Source organism: Cuculus canorus, chromosome 1 (genome assembly GCF_017976375.1).
Source record: "Cuculus canorus isolate bCucCan1 chromosome 1, bCucCan1.pri, whole genome shotgun sequence".
NCBI classification, from domain to species: domain Eukaryota; kingdom Metazoa; phylum Chordata; class Aves; order Cuculiformes; family Cuculidae; genus Cuculus; species Cuculus canorus.
Genome location: NC_071401.1, coordinates 41810449 through 41832911, shown reverse-complemented (window position 1 = coordinate 41832911; position 22463 = coordinate 41810449). Strand labels below are relative to the sequence as shown.

Here is a 22463-nt window from a genome sequence, read left to right as displayed (position 1 = left end):
GTGAAGTTACATTATTTACAAATTCAAACCTACAGTAATAATAAAAGTCTTTTGCCATTATCCATAAAAGTCAACAGTGTGTATTTTAAGGGAAATTATTCTGGCCAAACTACCCTCATTACACCTAACACAAAGATACAGGAACATTTTTTTATGTTTCATGTCTTTGCCAAGTATTATCCTGTTTTAAAATAAGTGTCTTTTTTTTTTGGAAATGTGAAAATAGAGTAAATCGGGATCTCCTGCAAATTATTTTCAACTATTTTGGTATTCAGTGCCTTCTGTATTTACAGTTTTGTGTGACAAATTTTTGGCATCAAGAACTATTTAAGCATATATTTAGGTGCTTATTATTGATGAAGAAATGCCTAGCAACAACAAAGGAAAAGGAAAAGATGTGACTGTCAAACAGAGGTAGAGACACATGTTAATTCCGTCTGCCTTTCATCATCCACCAGATGATTTTAGACATTCAGCACAAGGTATTTGAGAACATATTTGGAGTTTTCCTTCTTGGTTAGACAAGATCTTATTATCTCAAGAAATTTACACAACAGTAACCAAAGGCTTACTGGAACCTTTTAAAGGAGGAGTTAGAAGATGACCGGATTCATGCATTGCCACCTACTCGTGACCCAGTGTGTGATATAATTCAAAGCTGCCTCTTACAGCTTTTGGAATCCTGTGTGGGAAATCATATGGAGCTGGACACCGTTGTAAGCGCTTGGATTTGACTAGGGACATCATCCAGTATCCCAATGCACAACAAACAATAAGCAAATATTCAAGTCATTTACTGCCACTGTGAAAGAGTATCTGCAGTTCATCTACCCAGACAAGAGGTCTGTGTATCACCTTCGTTGCAAAGTCCATCCTCATCTCCAAAGCAAGGAGGACGGTTTGTAAGAAATTCTAAGTGCTGCCCATTATTAGTCTCTGAACATGATGTGTGTAAAAAAAAAACCCAAACAAAAAACCCACGAACCTCAAACACCTAAGAAAAGGGAGGATGGGCCTAATGAAAAGACCTCAACAGAGCTTCTGTAGTGTTGCATGTCAGGTGGGTATCCAAAACTCAGAAACCGGCATTGTTCCTGTTTCCCATCAAGTCTTTCCATCCGGGCAGCCCCTCCAATGCCAGCATCAAGATGCTGACTGTGAAACACTTGCTCCATTCACACACCTCCTCAAACTGAGCGGGGGTTACTGAAATGGAAGAAGCAGGCAAAAGACAGCTTTTCCATTTCTGCTTTTTCTAAGCTTCCACTTAGACAATGAAGAAACAAAGCCCTATTTAATGAGTTCAAGCCTGGTTTTGGCTGAATCTCATTACTTTGTTCTTTCCTCTAGTTCTGCCCGCGGTTTCCTTCCCCTCAAAGGGGTGCGGAGAGGAGCGGGAGGAATAGAGAGGGGAGCAGAGAGGGGCAAAGAGGAATGGAGAGGGTCAAAGAGGAGCGGAGAGGGGCAAAGGGGAGCGGAGAGGGGCAAAGGGAAACAGAGAGGGGCAAAGGGGAGAGGAGAGGGGCAAAAGGGAGCAGAGAGGGGCAATGGGGACCAGAGAGGGGCAACAGGGAGCAGAGGGGGCAAAGAGGAGAGGGGCAAAGGGGAGAGGAGAGGGGCAAAGAGGAGTGGAGAGGGGCAAAGGGGAGAGGAAAGGGGCAAAGGGGAACAGAGAGGGGCAATGGGGAGCAGGGAGGGGCAAAGAGGAGTGGAGAGGGGCAAAGGGGAACAGAGAGGGGCAAAGGGGAACAGAGAGGGGCAAAGGGGAGAGGAGGGGGCAAAAGGGAGCGGAGAGGGGCAACGGGGAGCAGAGAGGGGCAAAGAGGAGTGGAGGGGGCAAAGGGGAGAGGAGAGGGGCAAAGGGGAGAGGAGAGGGGCAAAAGGGAGTGGAGAGGGGCAACGGGGAGCAGAGAGGGGCAAAAGGGAGAGAAGAGGGGCAAAGGGGAGAGGAGAGGGGCAAAAGGGAGCTGAGAAGGGCAAAAAGGAGCGGAGGGGAGCGCTAGGCCGGCTCCCCCCACGCACCGACACCAGTGGGCGCTGCAATTTCTATTAAGTTTCCCGGAGCACCACAATTCCTCATTGCGTCCAACCGGTCACTGAGGCGGGGAGAGGACGGAGGGACTGGGGGCAAAAATCTATTGCTTCGTTCTAAAAGGCGTGGTTTAATCGTGCAGTCTGCAGGCAGTTGCCATTTATGTTTCCTTGCGTTACTGGAGCTGGGCTGGGAGAGGTCACTAAACAAGAACAACAAATTACTGCTTTCATTTTATTATTATTTTTTTTTAATAGAGGACCTGACAAAGTAGCACCCGCGTTACAGCTTAGGGCTCCGAAATAAGGTGTCACTCCTGTTACACGACACAAAACATCCGTGAAGTCCCCAGGAAGCGCTGAAAACTGCCGAAGGAGGTCTACGTGCCGCGTTAAATTCGAGCTTCTTTTGGCGTGGTTGGCTACATAACTTTGTTTTACCCAGGCCGGGGGTGGGGGGTACCTTGTAAACCTGCTCCACTGACCTGATTCTATTTAACCCAGACGGGATCTCTTTGGTACTGTTGTAAGAGACACTCACAAACACCTCGGCACATTAAGCCTACTTAGCAACTTTCAGACTTTGCTCCTCTGCTTTGCTGTCTAAATACAGTAGAAGGAAATGGGAGATAACGCTCCCGTGCAAATGAAGATAACAGTCGCTCGCCCACTCTCCGCTTAGGATAGTGGAAGGCGCACTGGTTTGCCTTAAAAGCAGATTTTTCCTCTCCGCAGCCTCCTGCCTGCAAAGCGCCAGAGCATTGTCCTCTGACAGCTGATGCTTATCGTGCTGGTGGGGGTATTGTGTTCCAGCTCGTGGCACTGGAAAACCTTGTAACTTTCTTTTGAAGTTAAATGGCTTCATTTTGTCTCCATGTATGAATAACTCTGCGAAGAACTCTAGTGACCCAAAACCTGCTCGGTTTACAACCCCCGCCCAACTCACCTGTTCCTCTCCCGGTGGGAGCTTCGCACCAGCAAGGTCCTCTCGGAGCAGCCGGCGGGTGGGAAGGGGGAGGGAAGATCCTTAACCAACCCAAGTTGCATCGTAATTAAATTTTATTTTATCCTACCGAGGCGTGCAAAATATCGAGCAAAATACAAGTTTAAGTAATTTGTTTGTATTCTTATCTGTAGGAGTTGGAAATTAACAGCCCCGTAGTTTACTGTTAAGCCTGGAGAGCGAGAGATTGCTTTGCAAACATTACAGTTATTATGTCTGCAGTTGGTACTCTTTGTATAAATTATTGATCAGCCATCTTATTTTTCTTTCTGCTTAATGGATATTATAGCATAGCCGTTTACACGCTATAGTTAAGGTTGTGTCAGCACTTCCATTTACAACATCCCCTCTTAACTGAGAGTTTATAACTCGCTATAAAATTCGGCTTTGGGCTGAAACTTTTCAAGCAAGGACTCGGACTTTTAGAGGTCCTCCCCTCGCACCAAAGAATCTTAAAAATGTTTGTCTGCTTTTTTTGAGATATAGGAATAATAAAAGTACTCCTCCACACACAATGTTTTTCACTCACTTCAGTGAGTTGAGAAGGAAAAGGCTGCGTCTCGCAGGCTGTCAGATAATGTGTCATAAGGAGCCCGGTGTGTATTTTATTATTAATATTATTATTAGGGGAAACAATTAGTGCCGAGCCGCCGCCCCCCTCACCGCCTCGGCGGGGTCGAGAGAGGGAAGGAGGGATGGGAATGTCGCGGTCCCCTGCGGGACCTGGGGGGGGCAGGAGAAGCGCTCCCTGCCCCCGGCTGAGACCGGGGCGAGTATTGGAAAACCAGGACTATTTAAATATCGGGCCGGCTCTCCGAGGTTTGTATTTTGATTAGTCTGGGTTGGGAGCTAGGGATGGAGCGGCTGAGCGAGCTAAGAGTAAGGGGGGAAAGCACAGGAAAGGGCATCTCAGATTAGATCACCGCTTTAACATAATTTAATAGCAGGAGCTTTGTACTTCATAATTATTGCTCTGAGCGACTTTTCCTACCGGTTGATAGGTGAATTAACACGTTGAAGTGAGCACCTCTAATGAGAGCCCAAGCATAACTCAAACACCACCGAGGGCTCTCCGTCCATCCCAGCCCTCATTCCATTCTCGCAAGGAAGTTGGGTTATTCTTTCCTCCTCCTTCCGCAGCCTCCCTCCTGGCTGTTATTGCCAGATGAGTGTTGGCAGGCAGTGCCCACTCACCTCCGACATCCATCCATCCATCCATCCATCCATCCATCCATCCATCCCTCCATCCCCATCCAGCCCGAGAGGGGAACCCGACCCGCTTGACCATTCGGCGCCGGTGGCTGCAAACGTGACCGAGAGGCTCAAATGAACACGAGGATTGTTTTAGTTACTGACTTCGAAACGTATTTTCTCAAGTCGACTTACGGGGGTGTGTGTGGGGGGGATCGTAAATAAGCAAATAGCTTAATTGGCGTTTGGTACTTTTAATTTGCATATCTGTGGTTGTGCGTGGGAGTGGGTGGGGGTGTGTTTGTGTGTGTGTCGGAGGCAGGGGAGGAGGGAGCGAAGGGATGAGCAGGCTCCCAAGCCGTCGGTTATTGCATCTCTCAGTACAGCGCGTCCCTGCTCAGAGCATCAGTTAGCATCACCGGAGATAACACTCATTTCTCGTGGGGATGAAGATCTGAAGGATAACTCTTGGGCTAAATCCTGCCCTTTTACTCAGGCGATGAATACCCTCGGAGGCGGTGAGACGACTCGCGGGAGCAAAGCCGGCAAAAGGCGCTCAAGTGCCGGGGTTAGGCAGGGCGTGTGCGGGCTGCCAAGAGCGAACAGTCCCTCCAGTCCTGGGCTGGGGATGTGCAGCCACTGCTTTCCCCTCTCCAGCTGAGACACGCACATAAACTATCAGCCCAGATGATAGTTTGCTCCCACGTTCTCGTTTTTGAAGACTTAAAAAGTTATTTTCAATGTCTCCCGAAGTTTTTTTTCACTTCAATTCTTCCACCACTTTTTTATATATTTTTTTGTTTGTTTGTTTTAGGCAGGCACCATATGTAAATAAAAATTGTAGTAAACAGAACGTGAAAGCAATCTCGCCATGTATTCTGGACTTTTTATGATATATGGTGGACTGTTCAGAAGTGCATGCTATTGTTAAAGCTGTTTGTGCCGGGTGTGCTAATGCACTGTTTGATTGAGTGAATTAGCAGTCATAACAATCTGGCAGTCTGGCCATAGAAGTGTGCTCAAATTGATTTGTGTTATGGCTGGACTGGAAAATCTAGTGTTAGTTGTTTTTTGCCCTGGGGCATTGTTTGTACCAAACTCCACTTTTCATTTAATTTTCCAATAGATTTTGAAAGACCAAAAGGTTTGTGATCAACGTTTGCTGCACTTTATTATTATTCAGTTATTAAAAATACCCTATGAGTAATTTCAAGTTCCCCAAAACCTTCCTTCCAATTAGAGTAAACATAATTAGCGTGACGTCGTGCTTGGAATGGTAAATCTCCCTTTGTATCTATTAAGCATGTTATCTACTTGTCCTGTCACTGAAAGGAATCCAGTTTGTATTTGTATTGGACAAGGTCTGTGCTAATTTGACTATAATGCAACAATTAGAAAAACAGCACTGCAGCATCCAGTTTCTTATTACTGCAGCAACACATCAATCTCAGCTGTATTCACCGTGTTCTCAATGTTTAGTAAATATCTTGGTGGAAAGTGTGTGTGTGGGGAAGGATCCTAATTCACAGACCTACATTTCTGTGAGTCTGTTTTCCTGAGCAATGCAGGGGGGAATTCGGTATGAGGTCCCTCCCTCTTTCTCAGTCTTCCCTCTAAATAAGAGAGAGCTCCTGAAAGGAGGATTGCTGCTTCAGACCCCGGAGATTAAAAGCAAAACAGAACTTACCTTCTCTTTGCCAGTACTTGCTCCTTTCTTAGAATCTTCTGCTCAGCAGCAGTTTGCTAGAATTATAATGCAGCATGATTAAACCTAAAACATTACTCTATTGATCACACAGAAAGCTTTGTGAAATCATTTAGTTCCTTCTCTTCAGAAAGTGGTGAGCAAAATAGGTCACTAGAGAAGGATAAGACAAAATATAAAACAGAAAGGTATTTTTCAGGACAATAAATTCAAAAGAAATGCAGACCAAAAAATATTGTAGATGAATTTAACACAGTAATACACTCTTCATCTTCACCAGGTTCCTGTCTTCTGTACGCTTCCCCTCCCCCTGGTCCATTCCTTCACACACGTTCAGAAAAGAAATACACTTGTTTTATTTTTTGTTCTTTTTTTTTTTTTCTGAATGAATTCGAATATTTAATTATCAATAATAACTGAAGAAGGAGGAGGGAGCTGATGTACTATCCTACTTCCTGTCAATCAGGTATTCAGATTCCTTAAAATGCAACTGCTACAATGCATTTTCTAATTGCGTTTTACCCTTTACAGCTGCCCTCAGAATTGTAATTTAATAAAATAGTGAACTCCATATCAGTCTTTTTTTAGTATAATAAATTACAATCACTGTCAATACGTCTTTGTGCTTTAACATACATTTTAATATACCAAAATGGTCAAAAAAAAAAAAGAGAGACAGAGAAACAGAATACTTGCCCTGAACAGTTACATGAGCAGAACAGAAACCCAGCTTCAAACAATATTCCAGGAAAGAAATTAAAGACTTCTTAATTAGTGCAGCAATTAAGCTTTCTTGGTCGCATTTTAATCAGCCCAGGCCCTATCAAAGGACAAACAGAACGATTTGCAGGTCTTTGAATTTTAAACAGTCTTATTGATTTCAGCGCCATAAGTCTTCACTTCACACAGGGAGAATTTTCAAATATCAGTTACAGTAATTTGAGTTTTGCTGATATCAAGTCAGGGAGAAAAACACAAAACACCCAACAATATCATTACATGAAAGGGTCAGCCAGTAAGAGAAATGCAATCTAAAAAAAGTTTACAAAGAGTAACTTCAGTATTTGTTGGTGTATTTTTTGGAGCATATATGTGAGTTAAAATAAATCTAGTTTTTCCCCACAATCATAAGGAACACTCACCAAGCCAGAAGTTTTGTGGAGTCTTGAACCTTCTAAATAGTCTTTCTTTCTAGGTTTCTAATCCCGTGTCACATTGAAATGATCAAGGTCAACCCAAACCTATGGTTGCAAGCCCTTTGAAACGACATTTTCTTTATATGGTTTTGAACCATGAGGATTATATACCCTTCAGGGCACACAGCAAGAAGAAAAGCAGGAGGGCTGGTGTGCATCATCTTGTAGGGAAAGTTGAGAACAAATGAAATGGTGGGTTTCTTAATTCAGAGTGCAGTCAGATCTCCAAGTGGCAGTACCACACATGTCTGGCGCTCTCCTCATCTTCTTGAGGACTGTTCCACATCTTCACAAGGTGTAAGATAAGGTGAGGCACAAAAAGATAGTTGAAGCAAAGAAAACATTGACAGAGCTGGTTTTCTACAACTCAAAAAAAAGAAAGATGCAACGTGTTTATGTTTTTCAACATATTCCTAGTTTTACGGAATGCCAGATCCCAACACTGGAACTCAAGTTGAACGAGATCCTCCAGCTAAACATCCCGAAATACACCTGAAAACCGTGTGAACAAGTGTTCTGCACAATAACAAGTACACAAGACTTCAAAACAACATGCCACTTTCTATTTTCTTGTGCTTATTTGACATTGTCAAAGATCCTAGCACAGGACAGCTAAAACTTCACTAGCAAAATACATCTTTTCTGGTATTAGAACACCAACTCCCTTCGAGCAAACTTAAACTACCACAAGCAAGTAGATCACATGAGAATACTTTCTATCTGATAATGTGGAAATTCCCCTGCCCTGAATTACTACCGTTGAGATGATCCACTCTGTAGATGTGTCATCCCATGAGTCATATCTCGCATAATAGTATATATTTATGTAAAAAAAGGCGGCTATGGGCACATACACGCATTACTATTAATTAAGTATACGCCGCATACTTTTAAAAGTGGAATCATCCCGTTTACCCCGCACCCTGTTTTTGCATACAATCCCGCTGGAACGAATTCCTTGACCCGTCTAGAACACCGACGTGCCCCCGAGGCACAGGGGGAGGGACACGCGAGCTCTCCCCACCGACCCCGAACACGCGTTCACACCCGGTCCTCGCCCGGGGCGGGTTGGCGGCAGGCGAGGCGCGTCTCGCTGCACCGCGCATGCGCGGGCAAGCGCAGCAGCTGACTTTGCGCGCGACCCGGCGGGGGGGGGGGGGGGAAATGTGTGCGTCTGTGTGTTAATAAGCTGCGCGCTTATTGCGCGATTTATGCGCGGCGCCGCCACGTGAGACGCGGCGGAACCTGCGCGAAGCCGGGCCGCCTGCTTTCTCCCCTTCCTTCTTCCTAAGTTACTTCGGAGCTGTTTCTCTTGGATGCGCGGGAGGGTCCCGCCTTTGCGCGCGCCCCCCGATCCCCCCCCCCAGCAAAGCCACCGCAACAAAGGGGTTTGGCGCTGCCGCCGCTGGACTTTCAAAGCTAATTCCCGCCGCGTTTGCGGTCCCGGGAGAACAAAACCAACACGCAGAACAAGCGGCAGTGCAGTTTGTACTGGTGCCGGCGGGTGCCTCCGCCCCAAAGCCCGGTGAGGTGCGCGGTCCCGGCTGCCCCGCTCGGCTTCGGGGGAAACGCCGGAGACGCTCTCGTTTCTCCGCGAACTGTGTTGACGAGCGGCTGCTGAAAAGGGCTGCGAAAAAAAAAAATTACATCTCGTCTCTGGTGGGGTGAAATATGAAACATGTAATCTAACGGTTCCTGAAGGGGGGGGGAAGAGGGACTTGTTTCCCCTCTCTCTCTGTGTTTTCCCTGCTCCGGGTTCCTGGTTGGATAATTTGGGCTAATACTAGTGAGTGAGCCTTTTGCTGCTTCAAAGGGTATTTCAAGTTGCCGGAGCTCCTCCCCTCCGCACCGTGTGACAACAACAACTCGTTCAGCGAGCGAGCGGCGGCCAGCACTTCCCAGCTCATTTTCTCTCTGTCATTCCCCTCTCAATCTTTGATCAATGTACTTGCCAGAGAGAACCGAAGTCCTTCAAACCTCCTCCTTTTCACCTTCGTCTTTAACGTGGTGCTAGAGCAAGGACCACAAAAAGAAACTGCCCTCCCCCTCCCCTCGGCCCCAGCCCCGCCGCCCGGAGCGGACTCTTCTCCTCCTCCTCCTCCTCCTCCGTCCCCACTTGCGGGACACTTTGTGCGTTTCTCTCTCTCACTCTGCCCCCTGCTCTCTCGCTCGCCGCAGCACCTGATACGGGGTTATTCCCCCCTTTTTCTCCCCCCCTCCTCCTCCTCCCTTCTCTCCTTTTTTTTTTTTTTTAATAGATATTTCTTTTTTTTTTTTTTAATTTTCCCCTTTTCCCTGCGTGTGTGCGTGGGAACTTTCCCCCCCTCCCCCTGCCCCCTCCGCGCTATATGTGACCATGGCCGTACCGGCTGCTTTGATCCCTCCGACCCAGCTGGTCCCCCCTCAGCCTCCGGTCTCAACTTCTGCCGCCTGCACCACCACCACCACCACCTCCACCTCCTCCTCGTCGGCCACCTCTTCCTCCTCCTCTCCGTCTCCGTCCATCGCTCCCCCGCCGGCCGCTTCGGGGACAAACCTATTCCGGCCGGAGCCCATCGCAGCGGCGGCGGCGGCCACAGTCACCTCCACCACCAGCAGCACCAGCAGCAGCAGCGGCGGCGGCGGCGGCGGCGGCGGCAGCCCCAGCCTGGGCACCGGCGGCACCTCCACTCCCAGCGCGGCCGGCAGCCTCCCCGGCAAACCCGTGTATTCGACCCCGTCCCCGGTGGAGAACACCCCCCAGAATAACGAGTGCAAGATGGTGGATCTGAGGGGGGCCAAAGTGGCTTCTTTCACCGTGGAGGGCTGCGAGCTCATCTGCCTGCCCCAGGCTTTCGACCTCTTCCTGAAGCACTTGGTGGGGGGCTTGCACACGGTCTACACCAAGCTGAAGCGCCTGGAGATCACGCCCGTGGTCTGCAACGTGGAGCAGGTCCGCATCCTGAGGGGGCTGGGGGCCATCCAGCCCGGGGTCAACCGCTGCAAACTCATCTCCAGGAAGGATTTCGAGACCCTCTACAACGATTGCACCAACGCCAGGTAACCTCCGCCCGGCATACGCTCACCCCGCGCCTCTCTTCCCAACCCCCCCAACCCCCCCGCCCCCCGTTCCCACCCCCGCGCGGTGCGGCGCTTCCCGGTGCCACCGCGGACACGCGCCATCGTCCCCTCCCTCCCTCGCAGACACCGCACGGGCTCCTCCGCAGCTCTCCGCGCCGCTTTCTTTTTTAGTGGGACGAAGGAGAAGGGGTGTTTCTGCCCCTTTACCCTCCGCGCCGTGCGAGTGGCTCCCTGTCATTGTCCCTGAGGGGAGCTGGGAAGTGGAGGGGGGAGGGGGGGACGCCGTGCCAAAAAGTGCTTTCTTAGCACCCCCCCACACCCCCACACCCCCCGTTAAGTTTATCACTGGATGTATCTTTCGACTCTGGGAAAAAAAAAAATAAAGCTGCCCAGGGTGTGCGCAGGAGTGGGCGGGGAGGGGGTCCTGGGGTGGGATGGGATGGGGGATGCGGGCACAGGCTCGGGGATGCGAAGCTGCCTCCCGGGCAGAGGGACCCTACCCGGGGGGGGGATGGAGGCCATCCATCGCTGTCATGGATCCCAAGCGGCGCGTGCACTTTTTGTATGGAGCTACAAGACAGTTGCCACATGGCGAACGGGGGGGGCGGGAAGAGAAGGAGGAGGGATGGTTGTTTTTAGGGTAGCGGGGAGAGGTGCCGGGGGACCGGGCTGGTCTGTTTTCCCCCGAGGAAGGAGGTGTGGGAGGGGGATTTCGGCCCCGGAGGAGCAGGTGCGAGCAGCTCCCGGCCTCTTCCAGCCGGGAAGGAGGCGACCGGGGGGGGCAGCGGGGAGCTCGGAAGGGATTTGGCGAGGCTGAATCGCGCAGGATAACGCGGGGATGGATGGATGGATGGATGGATGGATGGATGCGCGGGTACCACCGCGCTCCTCTGCCCGCGGGGTGCACCCAGGAGGCGAAGGCACAAACTTTGGACAAGCGGGAAGGGCTGCTTGGGGTGGGGAAGAAGCTGGTAAAAGAGGAAATTCCTGCTGCAATAAGCAGCCTGCTTTGCGACTGAGGGCGAAAAGCGTGGGGCTGTTATCTCTCCCATCTGTAGGTTACGAGGCTGAGTCTGCTTGGTTAAAGAGAAGGGATCGCATAGCTGCCGTGACCCCGAGATCAGAGCGGTCGGGAGCGCCTCCAGCTCTAGGGATCTTCCCCTGCCTGGGAGTGTGTGTGTGTGGGGGGGAGGATGGTCCTCTGGTTGTGCCTTGGGGCGGTGGGAACTTCACGGGGAGCGAAAGCAGCGCGGAGGAGGTCGGAGACAAAAGTGTCCCGATGCTACTTCCAGTACACGCACGTAAACAAGAGCGGGCTCGTTTCACTTTCCCATTGTCAAGATTTCAAGGTGCAGCAGCAGCCAGCACGTGGGGAATTAACCCCGTGCGATGCCGTGCTCTTCCCTTCCCTTCCCCCGTGGCAGGGGGGTGTGACATCCCCTCCTTCTCCCCTGCCCGGGGGTAGCTGGGGCTCATTAGCATCGAGGAGAAGCAGAGCACTCATTCTGCAGTAGCTGTTGCTGGATGGATTGTTGAAGTTCCTGAATATTCAGGGCAGCAGGACAAAACCAGCCTGGAATAACTTCCAAGCGCTGACATAACTGTAGCTGCTCGGGTAACTCTGCTGTTGTTTCATGTGGAATCAACATGCATATTAATAGCTGCTCTCAGACGATTGTTTTGTGGCATGTAACTTGTAATAGCTTTGCACTAGTTCCAAGGTTCAGCCCTTAAAATAAACTTCTGGAAGTTTTATTTTGCTATGGTGCTGCTGTGTGAATTGTAATCTGGAGATGTGAAATTAAAAAATGGGGACACTTTCTTTTTTTGGCTGGGGGGAAGGATGTAAAGGGGAGAGTATGGGGACATCAGTTCTGGGACTTGGCAGGGTTATAAAAGGGTTTGGCAGGCTGATTGTAACATGGGTTGATTATGTCAACAGCCCAGAATCAGCCGTGTTTCAGCTGTTCCTGAGGTCTGCTGTGTTATCATGCAGCATAGCAGAAATTACAGTAGTGGGTTCAGAAGTGGATAGGGTTTGACCCTTAAAAAGCATAATTGTACTAGACCTATTTATACATCCATTAGGCAAATAACTTAATGGAAAGAATATACAATAGGTATGCAAAATGTATTATTGCAGTATGGAGAGAGAAAGCAAAGTGAGTTCAGTGAGTTTTGGTCAAGATAGGTGATATAATCAGGAGATAAAACTGTATTTACTTCCTGGGTTTCCCCTCCAATACATTTCATTACTATTCTTCTTTCATTACAAATTATTTATTTTTAATCATTTCTGACATTACAGTAATAACGGAGGATATTTTGAGCTATTCAGTTTAGTGATTCAGGTGACCTTTCCAGGCTCTCAGTTACTGCACACTTTAGCCGGGTGATGTCTTCTTGTATCCTGGGTGGATGCTTTTCTGTTGAGATGGAAGCTGTCAGAGCCAACTCCATCCTAGAGGCTAAATTGTTATACTCATCAGATTCAAAAAATTTGAACCAGCATCTTAACAGTGTTATGTTTGTCTCATAATCAGCTGATGCACTCGAATACACTAATCCCTTTTTGGAAAGCTTCATGAAGGTTAATACATTATTTAATCAAAAAAGGCATCCAAATAAAGCCATTAATTTGTTGTTCTCTAAATGGATTGAATCATTAGTTGCCAGTTCTGTGGAAATAATTTGTAGTAACTTATTTTGAGATGGAAAAGTTTTATACGTATTTCACCAAAATGATACATTTTAACTGTGATATTGCTATTTAAAAAAAAAATCAATAAAAATCAATAAAATAAAACACCAAGGGATTTTCTATTGAATGCTTAATGTGGAGGTCTGTAAAGTGAATTGCTTTCTGTGTTTATTTGTGATACTACTAATAATAACATGATACTAAAGGACCTTTTTCTAAATTAGGCTTCTGTATCAGTTCACTGGAAAAATAAGCTTCCGTTATGGAAGATGACTTTTCTTTTCTGGTCATACTGACCTTTGCTTTTATTTTCCTCATAAAATGCACTGGTCGCCAAACAGAAATCCAGGAAATAGCAAACTGTGCATTTAGCTTACATTCTGATTAAACGGTTTGACATTAATGGGATGCTAGAAGGCCATATGCCAGAAAAATAGGGGAAGGATAAAGGCAAAACATGGAAAATATTTAAGGCTACTAGATGCCAGTCGAATCGGGTTTCTTGAATGGGTGCGTGTAAGAAAGTAGCGAACTGTGCACTGGATGTCACCTGCCTAGGATTAATGACCTGGAAGCTATTGATCCCAGATTGTTTCTGGTCCCTTGTGTTTTGAGCACTTGTCGTGGAATTTTACCATGCTGAGTCCCTTCGTGGAGCCTTCCCAAAGACCTAGGCTGGGTTTGGATCGTGCCCACTTGAGTAAAGACTAAAAGCATATGCCGCCTTCTGACCTGCCTCCTGTGGCCAGGATATTTTAATATTTTCTGACATTAGAAGATGATTTTGAATGAGTTCGTTGACATTCATACTTAAAGTGGGGAATTATTTGCACTCTTAGGAAGCTGTTCACAAATTTTGGAAAGCAGCTTAATTGATTTTTTTAGTACGAGGGGGAAAGACGGTGAACATGAAACAATTTTCTTCAAAGCTTGTCTTACACGGCAGTTATTCAGTCTCTCTCTGCTGGCTTCTGCTCCTCTCAGATTATGTGAACCTAGTATGTCCCTGTTTACTGAATACTGCACGCTTACGTAGTTTTTTTTCTGTTTGTATTAATTAAAGGAGTATCTCGCCCAGATAGCTTAGTACAGATCGCAGATACTTTAAATGAACAGGTCAGCAAGTGCAGCTGGAAGGAATGTCAAATATATAGTATCTGTGCTTTATATTGATGACCTTCCTTCTTGCCACAGATTACTAAAATATAATTAGCAGAAATATGGAAGGTTTTACAAGCAAAGATGACTTCTGGAAGGCCAGAGGATAAATTGTAGTAACTATAAAGAAGGAGTAAAAAGGTTGGAGGTGGCTTGCTCAGACTTAAAAAAAGCCTAAAAGAGCCCAACTGCTCGCAATAACAGAACTTTAATATCCAGCTGATGGCATTTATTTATTAGTTAATATTACATATTACAGGCTGAGATCTTTGCATCGTACCTATTACAACTACACAGACTATTTATCCCTTTAGTCTGATAGTTAGTCCCTGGCAGCAGCCCAGTGTCTGGTACTTGAGGAAGGGAACACTTCTCCCCAGCGAACGCTGTTGTGCCAGGCTGCTCGTGCAGGGATGTGAAGGGCTGCTCGCGGTGGGCACAGAGACATTTTCACCCGATCGCTTCACATGTTTTTCTTGAAGTGTTCAATTTGATTAACTCCTCCTTTATCTTGTAGCTATGAATATTGATAGAGTTTGGGGTCTTTTCAAGAAATCTTTTCCTGGCAACTGTAGTTCGTATAAAAATACATAGTTTTGTTGTCAGTTTTGTATCAACTTTATTTATGAGAACAGACTGTGTGAAAGCGCAGCAAATAGCTTTTTTATTTCCACAAGCCATTGCTATCTCTGTTCAAATTCCCAGTCCATCTTAGGCCTCTGCTCGCGCTCTGGAGCTGCAGGCTTGCTGCCTGGGGCTGCTGATCCTGCATGGGATGCAGGGAGCCAGAGCCCCACAGTGTGCCCTTGCTGCGCTGGTGCTTGGGGGCCGGTGCTCCTGCACCTCTCTTCCTCTCAGCAATTCCTCAGCACCATAAACCAAAGTGCACGTACAGTAATCCTATTTACTAGTTGTCTGCTTAATATTTTTGTCATCTAGTAGTGTGTTCCAAACATTTGTTAGAAATGCTAATTCTGTTTGACTGCTATTTAGTATTTCTTCTGTTTTCTCCTCTTACTAGATCGTTCCAGACGACTGTTTTTGCCTATCGCTGCAATTCATCATCTAAAGTGAATTGCATATGAAGCAGAGAATTGTCATACACTGGATAGAATTTTAATATTTTCCTTTTGAACTGTATCGTAGATGCATTAAGTTATTTCTGCAGTCTCTGCTGGTCTGGTACAGGTAAATTTCTCTCAGCGTTGCCAGCATCACTTCTTTGTGGAAGAGCTTTACAAGTTTAGCTGTAAAAATTCATTTCTGGCTCCAGAATAACAGAGGGGGAAGTCAGAAAACTATTGAGTTTTATCAAAATTATATGAGCCAGTGAACCGAGAATCTGAAACAACCACGATGCTTGGTCTCTTTTTAAGCAACAGGACCGGACTCTCATACCCTTTGTTCTTTTATAAGTTAAATATGTTTTATTTTAAAAGTAACATTTGGGGCATCTGCTTTGCATTATGAGTTAATTTCATTCATTGTTTTAAAATAGTTATTAACCTTTTGCAAATTATATACTGCACATGAACAGTAATTTTTTCAATAATCTGTAAGTGTGCATGCTGTAACAGCGCCATAATGTGGACTGACATAATATGAATTGACAGTAAATTTTTAGTTGCCTAAATACGTATTTAAATGATAGAGCTGAAGAGTCATCTGCAAAAAGCTATTATGATCCAGAGAGTTAATTCATATATAGATAATTTCTCCAGCGTGCATTAAGGAAGAATTTTTCTTTTTCCATTATCATTTCAATTATTTTTTAAAATCATGAAACATAAACCAGAAATCTTTATATTTAGAGTCAAGGAATGTCTGTGACTTGAAGCGATAAAATGCATGTTGCTTTGAGGAGTAACTTTGTCCTTAACCCACTGGTTCTGCTTATTTGTCTGATAACGGTGCTCAGCTAGGGGCATCTCCTAACAAGTGCTGATGTTTTATTTCATAAGCAGCATGGAATATTGAAGTGTAATCTACTAAATACGGAATTTTAGCATTAGCTGTAAATAGCTGTGAACTGTTTTATTTTTTTTTTTTAAGGGAAAAAAGGGTAGTAGCATATTTCCCACAACAGAAAGTAGAAAAATGCTGTCACTGAATTTTGTGAAAGCAAGGATCAGCTTTTGATCATACAGTTACATCCCAATTTGGAATTCTTTACTCTGAATCACTGATAAGGATGAGCTGAGAGACTACACTGGGGAAGGTTAACTCTGTAAATACTGTATACTTGATGCTCTACTGTGAGCTTCCAGCAGTCTTTTTTAGAGATGGGATATTGGACTGAAAGGACTCTGAGTGGCAGTTCTGGATACATTCGCGCAAACTACTGAAACTGCTTTGACTGAGTTGTGATTGAGGAAATGGATCACAAAATCTATTTCAGTTCACATTACTTTAAATAATACTTTGTGATAGATACATATAGAGCCAACATCCTCCTGTGGCGAGTGTATAATATATAGAGTACAATTTGCAGACTTGGATGGGAAGATACTGTAAGTCATGTGTATACAAACAATTTATTAGGAGTAAACAGAAACTCTCTAAAATAATCTAAACATGTTTTTTAATGTTCTTATTGTTATTATTTGCACGTAATAAAACAGTCTAAAGTTTTTATTATGCATCTTTGAGAACACTAGTGTAGGTAGCACCTACATAACTTTTTGTCATTGTTCCATTAAAGGGTACCCTGTTCACTCCAAAACTAATTTACTGTCGATATTTTCTTTGCATCCTGTGTACTTTGCACTATACTGAAGTTATTTCAGTATGAAAAGTAGGTTTTTGTTACAAATATCAAACAGTAGGATTTTATGTCCGTTGGAAGTTGAAATTAGAAAAATCCAGAGACAGTGGAGCAGATGTAATAGAAATTTCACATACACCTTGCCACATTAATGGGATGTTCGTTTTCCACTAAAATAAGAGGATGTTTTGGTTGAGAAATTTTAGTCATCCTCAGAATTTATAGAATTTTTCTGTAAATTAGCAAATGGCTAAATTCTGCCTAAAGCCACATTGATCCAAACAAAGCTCAAGCTGAGGTTAAGCCTTCAGAGCAGTTTTCTTATATACATTATAATTTTATGTGATACTAAAAATACAAAAAAAAAAAAAGCATCTTAACTGTTAGTTCTGTATTTTTGTTGTTTAATTTGGTCCTTAGATAGTTTGACTAACGGAGAGGGCCATACGTAGGTGTGCATCCAGATTACCTGGTTGGCAAAATTACAGAGTTACGTACTGGAATTGGATGGGGCAGGGAAAAAGGTGGAAGAGAGGGGAGTTAAGTGGGACTGCTGCAAACATTTTAGTGTAATTGACTGCTAAAATATATTTGTAGCATTAGAATGTCATAATTAAAGTTCATAACTCTGAATAATGTTCACATTAGGGCACTTGTTAATGATACCGTACTGAGAACAGGCAGTAGGTATTCCACATTTGGACAAAAGGCTCTTGTTCTGGACACGCCTCAGACTATGCTTATATTTACAAAGTGTTGTATGATAGAAGTTATTTTTAAATATTACTTTTGGGAAATGCACTGGTTTTTTCATCTTACATAAAACAATTGTAAGATATCGAAAAAGGCAGTTAAAGTAAACTAAAGAACACAGGTAATGTGTATTATTACAAACAGTGCATTACATTTGTATTGGTGATAAATCTAATCAAGGCTTATTGATATTCTGAACATACTTTAAAAAGCATTACTAAAACTATTATTTTTGTATTATAGTTTTCTGAATATAGTAAAATCTAAACTTAATGTTTTAATTGATTTTATATGATGCTTTTATAGATGCAAGTGTTATCTGTCCTTCCAAGGCATATAGTTTGTTTCCAATGTCCCAGCCTTCTTTAAAAACCTTTCTTTGTTGAGGTCACCTGTAGGACTTCGCTCTTTACATTGAAATAAAAATGCTGTGGTTTTAAACCATATGCTTAACTTTAAGAATGCGGATAGTCCTGTTGCTTTCAATAGACTCCATGCATCTTTTAAACTAAGCATATGCAGAATATATTTGGAAGTGCTATAAGGGAATTGGTTAACATCTTTGGTAGAAAGCTATCTTAATTATGTACTTTCTTGCATATGTAGGTACAGTTTGAAAGCACTGAAAGAATGCTTTTGATTTTGTGTCCTGTAAATTAACACTTGTTGCATAAAATAGATGCATGATGCATTCTTAATGTTTTTGTGAGTGTTGTCTTCTTTCATATTATTATTCATATTATTATTCATATTTTAGGAAATCGAGGCAATGTTCTGGCAGGTATGAGTATCAGAATTTGATATAATCTGTGGCTTCATAGCCTGTGCTGATGGGGTTTTTTGTTTGGTTTTGTAGGACAGAAGCAGACTATCTTTTTTTCTAAGGGAATGGGCACTTCCAAGATGTATGCCGTGGCTGTCACTTTTCACGTTTTCGTTCTGATACTCAACTGATATTTGGTGGGAAGGAAGTGAAACCATTTTCCAATTGTTTTCAGTTTCCTTAAATTTCTGCTTAAAAGAAATAATAAAAAAAAGAGTAGGGGAAGGAAAACAACTCAGGTGGCACTAGGTATATGGTAAGGACTGATAGGAATTAAAAATCATGTGTTCTATATTGTTTTTAATACATATTTTCCCCTTAGCTTGCTGGAACAGTTCTTAACGATTTATATGCAGGACTTTATTTCTCTATGTCTGTATCTACCACTGAAGACTAATGCCATGGTTCTGTTGCAAATTTTTTTGTGTTCTAACTCAAAGCAGGATCAGTCATTTGTGTGTGGTTTTTTTTGTTTTTTTTTTTCCCCCCAGAAAGGTTATATTCATGTCTTTTAACAAGCCAAATTATAAACATGAAATGCGAATAAGTTAATTTTGTCTTATATTGTTGGGTATTGTAGATGTCTTGTGATTCAACCTATTCCTTTAAAAATTAATTTGCTCCTGAAATATTTTGTTAAAGATAGTAGTAGAAAGCGAAGCTTATGCTACAGTAATTTACAGTTCAAATTATAGCTATATATAAAGTACTTTTTTGAGAAGCTGTGAGGAAAAAGTATTAGAAATACTGATTTAACAGTATGTAGCTGTTTCAGGAGCACATATGCAAATTGCGTAAGGAAGGAGTCATAACATTTCCTGTGGAGGGTATCAATAGGGTTTTTAGTTGAGATGTTTTGGTATAGCCACAGCTGTTGGATTGGCTTGAGGCCATCTCAAGGTACAACAGGTGGGATGTGTCTGAGGAATAATAAACTTTGAACAGATTTTACCATTCGGAGCTTCTCTGGCATCATCCTAGTAGAGTGGAAGAAAGGGTGGAAATTACCTTCAGAATAAGCAGCTCACCTCTACGGTATATAGAATGCAGATTTAGGCGTGCTGAGAGAGTTACTTTCCTAGACTCTCAATTTTTTGTCTGTTACGCTTCCGTCGCTATTTGTTGTTAAAAGCTGTCCTGTGTGAGTCTGTCCCTGTGGAGAGATCCCAGCAGAGATCAGTCTTGTGTTTGGATTGAGATGGGACAGTCCTTGGTGCTCCCTTTGGCTTTTAGGCTGGACTTAGAGGAACACATTAGAAAATGTTCATGTGGAGCTGGCCTGTACACCCTTCATATAGGCTGAGTAATGACCCAGAAGCAGTACGATGATTTTTGAGGCACTGGAACAGAGAAGTTGTGGATGCCCCATCCCTGGAAGTGTTCAAGATCGAGTTGGATGAGGCTTTGAGCAACCTAATCCAGTGGAAAGTGTCCCTGCCCGTGGCAGGGGAGTTAAAACTGGATAATCTCCCAACCCAAACCATTATGTGATTTTATGAGTTAAGTGGTCAAACTTGAGTCATTATCAGTCTGGTCGCATTGCAATGAAGTTCAGACCCTAGTACCCACTGCGTGGGTTGTGATGTTAAAACATAGTAATTCCAAGTTGTTCCTGGAGGAGAGGAGCCTCCATGGCATTTTTCTCTCTGCTGCTGAGCTTTTGCTGGTGTGGGTCTGCCAAGTACAGGTTTCATCTTTTCTGGTGACCTCTTCTCTGGTTTTATCTCATTGCATCTTATTTTACATGTTTTATTACGGAAATTGGGATAATACAATGATATCATGAGAGGTAATAAAATAATAGTTATGAAATGCATTGTGAAGCATACATGTATTCACAAATATTCCAGAGTATGACTGCATGAGTAAAACGTTTTGACATTGAAGGAGAAGGATGTCATCAGTTAAAACTGCTGCCATTGTTCTATGATAAGGTCGTCTGCTCTTTTATTTGGTGTGCGAGTTGATGAAAGAAAAATTTTTTTTAGAGATGGAAAATGTAGGCATTTTCATCAGCTTAAATGAAAAGGGCCAACTAGTTCTAAATACTGTTTTGTGGAATCATGTTTCACCCCATAAGCGGTTTTCTGTGCAGAAAGTGTGCTGTAGTCGGGATGGGTCTATCTTTTCAGCTTGGCTAATTGTTTCCTTTCACAAATCCAGAATGCATGCAGATTTGAACTTGTAGCCAGGAAAAAGTGCTGCCATGCTTCAAATTGCCAAAGGACCTCAAGGGACAGAAACTTGACCTGGTTTCATGAAACCATAGAATTACATTTATACAAGTTACCCCATGGGAAAAGAATGAACTGATCCCAATTCATTTCTAAATACTGGGGCCTTATGGGTCACATTTAAATTCTCTCCTGCACCTGTTTTTCTACTAAATTTTTCTGAGGACATTCTTAGAAACTTACTTTACATTAGGCATGGATCATGTGCCTAATATTTAACAGTTCAGTGTTCTAATTCTTTAAAACGTCTAATGGCTTCTCTATATAATTAAGCTGCAAAAAATTTAAATTATAGAATTTGTTCAGTATGGGCTAAACTCTCCTCTGGGTTTAATAGCTTAGACTTTGTTTTCTTATATGTGAAATGTGAGCAGAGGCCCAGAGCAAGCAGTGGCTGTAGTCAGTGCACGTTGTCTCGGCTTGAGAGAAGAGTGACTCTGCAGAAGGGTCATTAGGCTGCTTACCAGAGACCTGGGACATGGTGGCTCAGGGTTCAGAAAGGATTACTCAGTTTACAAAAAGACACCAGGACTCCTTTCTTTTTTCCTTTGAAACAACCTTTGTCCTTCCCCCAATTAGACTAAACCTTTGGGACATGGAAAATCTGGGTTCAGACCTTCTCTTGGAATCAGTGAAGGTAACGCGTAGGTGCTGCTGTGGCTTTACACTTTCAGTCCTTTAGTTTGAGCTAGAAGCCTGAATAACTTAAGGTGAGTGCTTCCCCCTCTCTGTTTGAGGTGGTGTGGTATGTGGGGTGTTCAAGCACATCTGCCAGCGTAGTGCCACGTTGGGATATGCCAGCTGAGTTGAAACAGTGGGCTCTAAGGAAAGGGGAGTTCCTTAGTTAATTTGAATATCTGGAACTACGTGCTTATAGGGTTATGTTAAAATTAGAATTAGCTTGCATTTTGTTTTATTTAACAAACTAAGTGAATTCTCTGTTCAGCCTAAGTTTGCCTCAGCAATTACTATCCCACAGAGGCTCTGCAGACCTTCCAGGCTCTGCTTCTGCCTTCTTGTGGAAACTACTTCCTATTCTCAGGCAATCTTTCTCATCCTTGAAAGATATTTTCAGTGCTGAAATGGGCATTAAGTGCTTGCATAAGGCTACCTGTTCCTAGTGAATGAGTGACAGATTTGGATACTGCTCATCTAGTATAGATTATTTTTCTCTTTATACATCATCTTAACGCTTAAGATCGACTGAACAGATCAGTGGATGATCCCTAGCTCTATACTTTCTGCTCTTTAATGTAGATGTGGCACAGGAGCTTTTGTGTGGAATTACTGCTCCCATTGTCACTTAGTCCTGACTTTGTAGTCCCTTTTTTTGGCTTGGACAAAGAGGATTGGAAGGGAAGAAACAGGAATTTCATTACCACAACTAGGAAGATACTAATTTACTTTAGTTGTTTGCTCTTCACACTTATGATTTTTTCCTTACAGTTTGTATTAAGCCATTCATGACTTAGCTGGTCTGGAAAAGCAAATTTTTCTGTGAGACATCACAGTATGGCTGTTATTTGAGGTCCGCATTTTGTTAGACTGGCAGAATGAAGGGCAAGTCTTCTAAATGGTGATTAATTATAACCATTATGTATTTACTATAAATATGTTACAATGTCCCTTTCTAGTTCACCTCAAAGAAGTGGTATTGATCCCTAAGCTCTTTTTTTGTCTTCCTCCAAGTCAGCCTTACACTTTTAGCAATTCAGTTTTTGCTGATGCCATCAACAGGTTTGACTACTGTGTGGTGCTATCCTGAGTGGGTAGAGGGGGGCATTTTTCGCAAGACACAGAGATTGGGTTAGTTTCCAAATTATTTTTAAAGGAAGGTAAAGGTC

The 22463-nt window shown here is 43.8% G+C and overlaps 1 protein-coding gene across 6 annotated transcripts in view; it reads left to right on the top strand.

Moving 5' to 3' along the window:
* The first annotated feature begins 9468 nt into the window (after positions 1–9468).
* Positions 9469–22463, top strand: part of DACH1 (dachshund family transcription factor 1) — a 365247-nt gene continuing 352252 nt past the window's right edge. For all 6 annotated transcript variants that reach the window (XM_054066079.1, XM_054066085.1, XM_054066075.1 and 3 more), the window contains exon 1: positions 9469–10165. In XM_054066079.1, the coding sequence (XP_053922054.1) occupies positions 9483–10165 (683 nt within the window). In that variant the 5' untranslated portion in view covers positions 9469–9482. The remainder of the gene's footprint in view (positions 10166–22463) is intronic.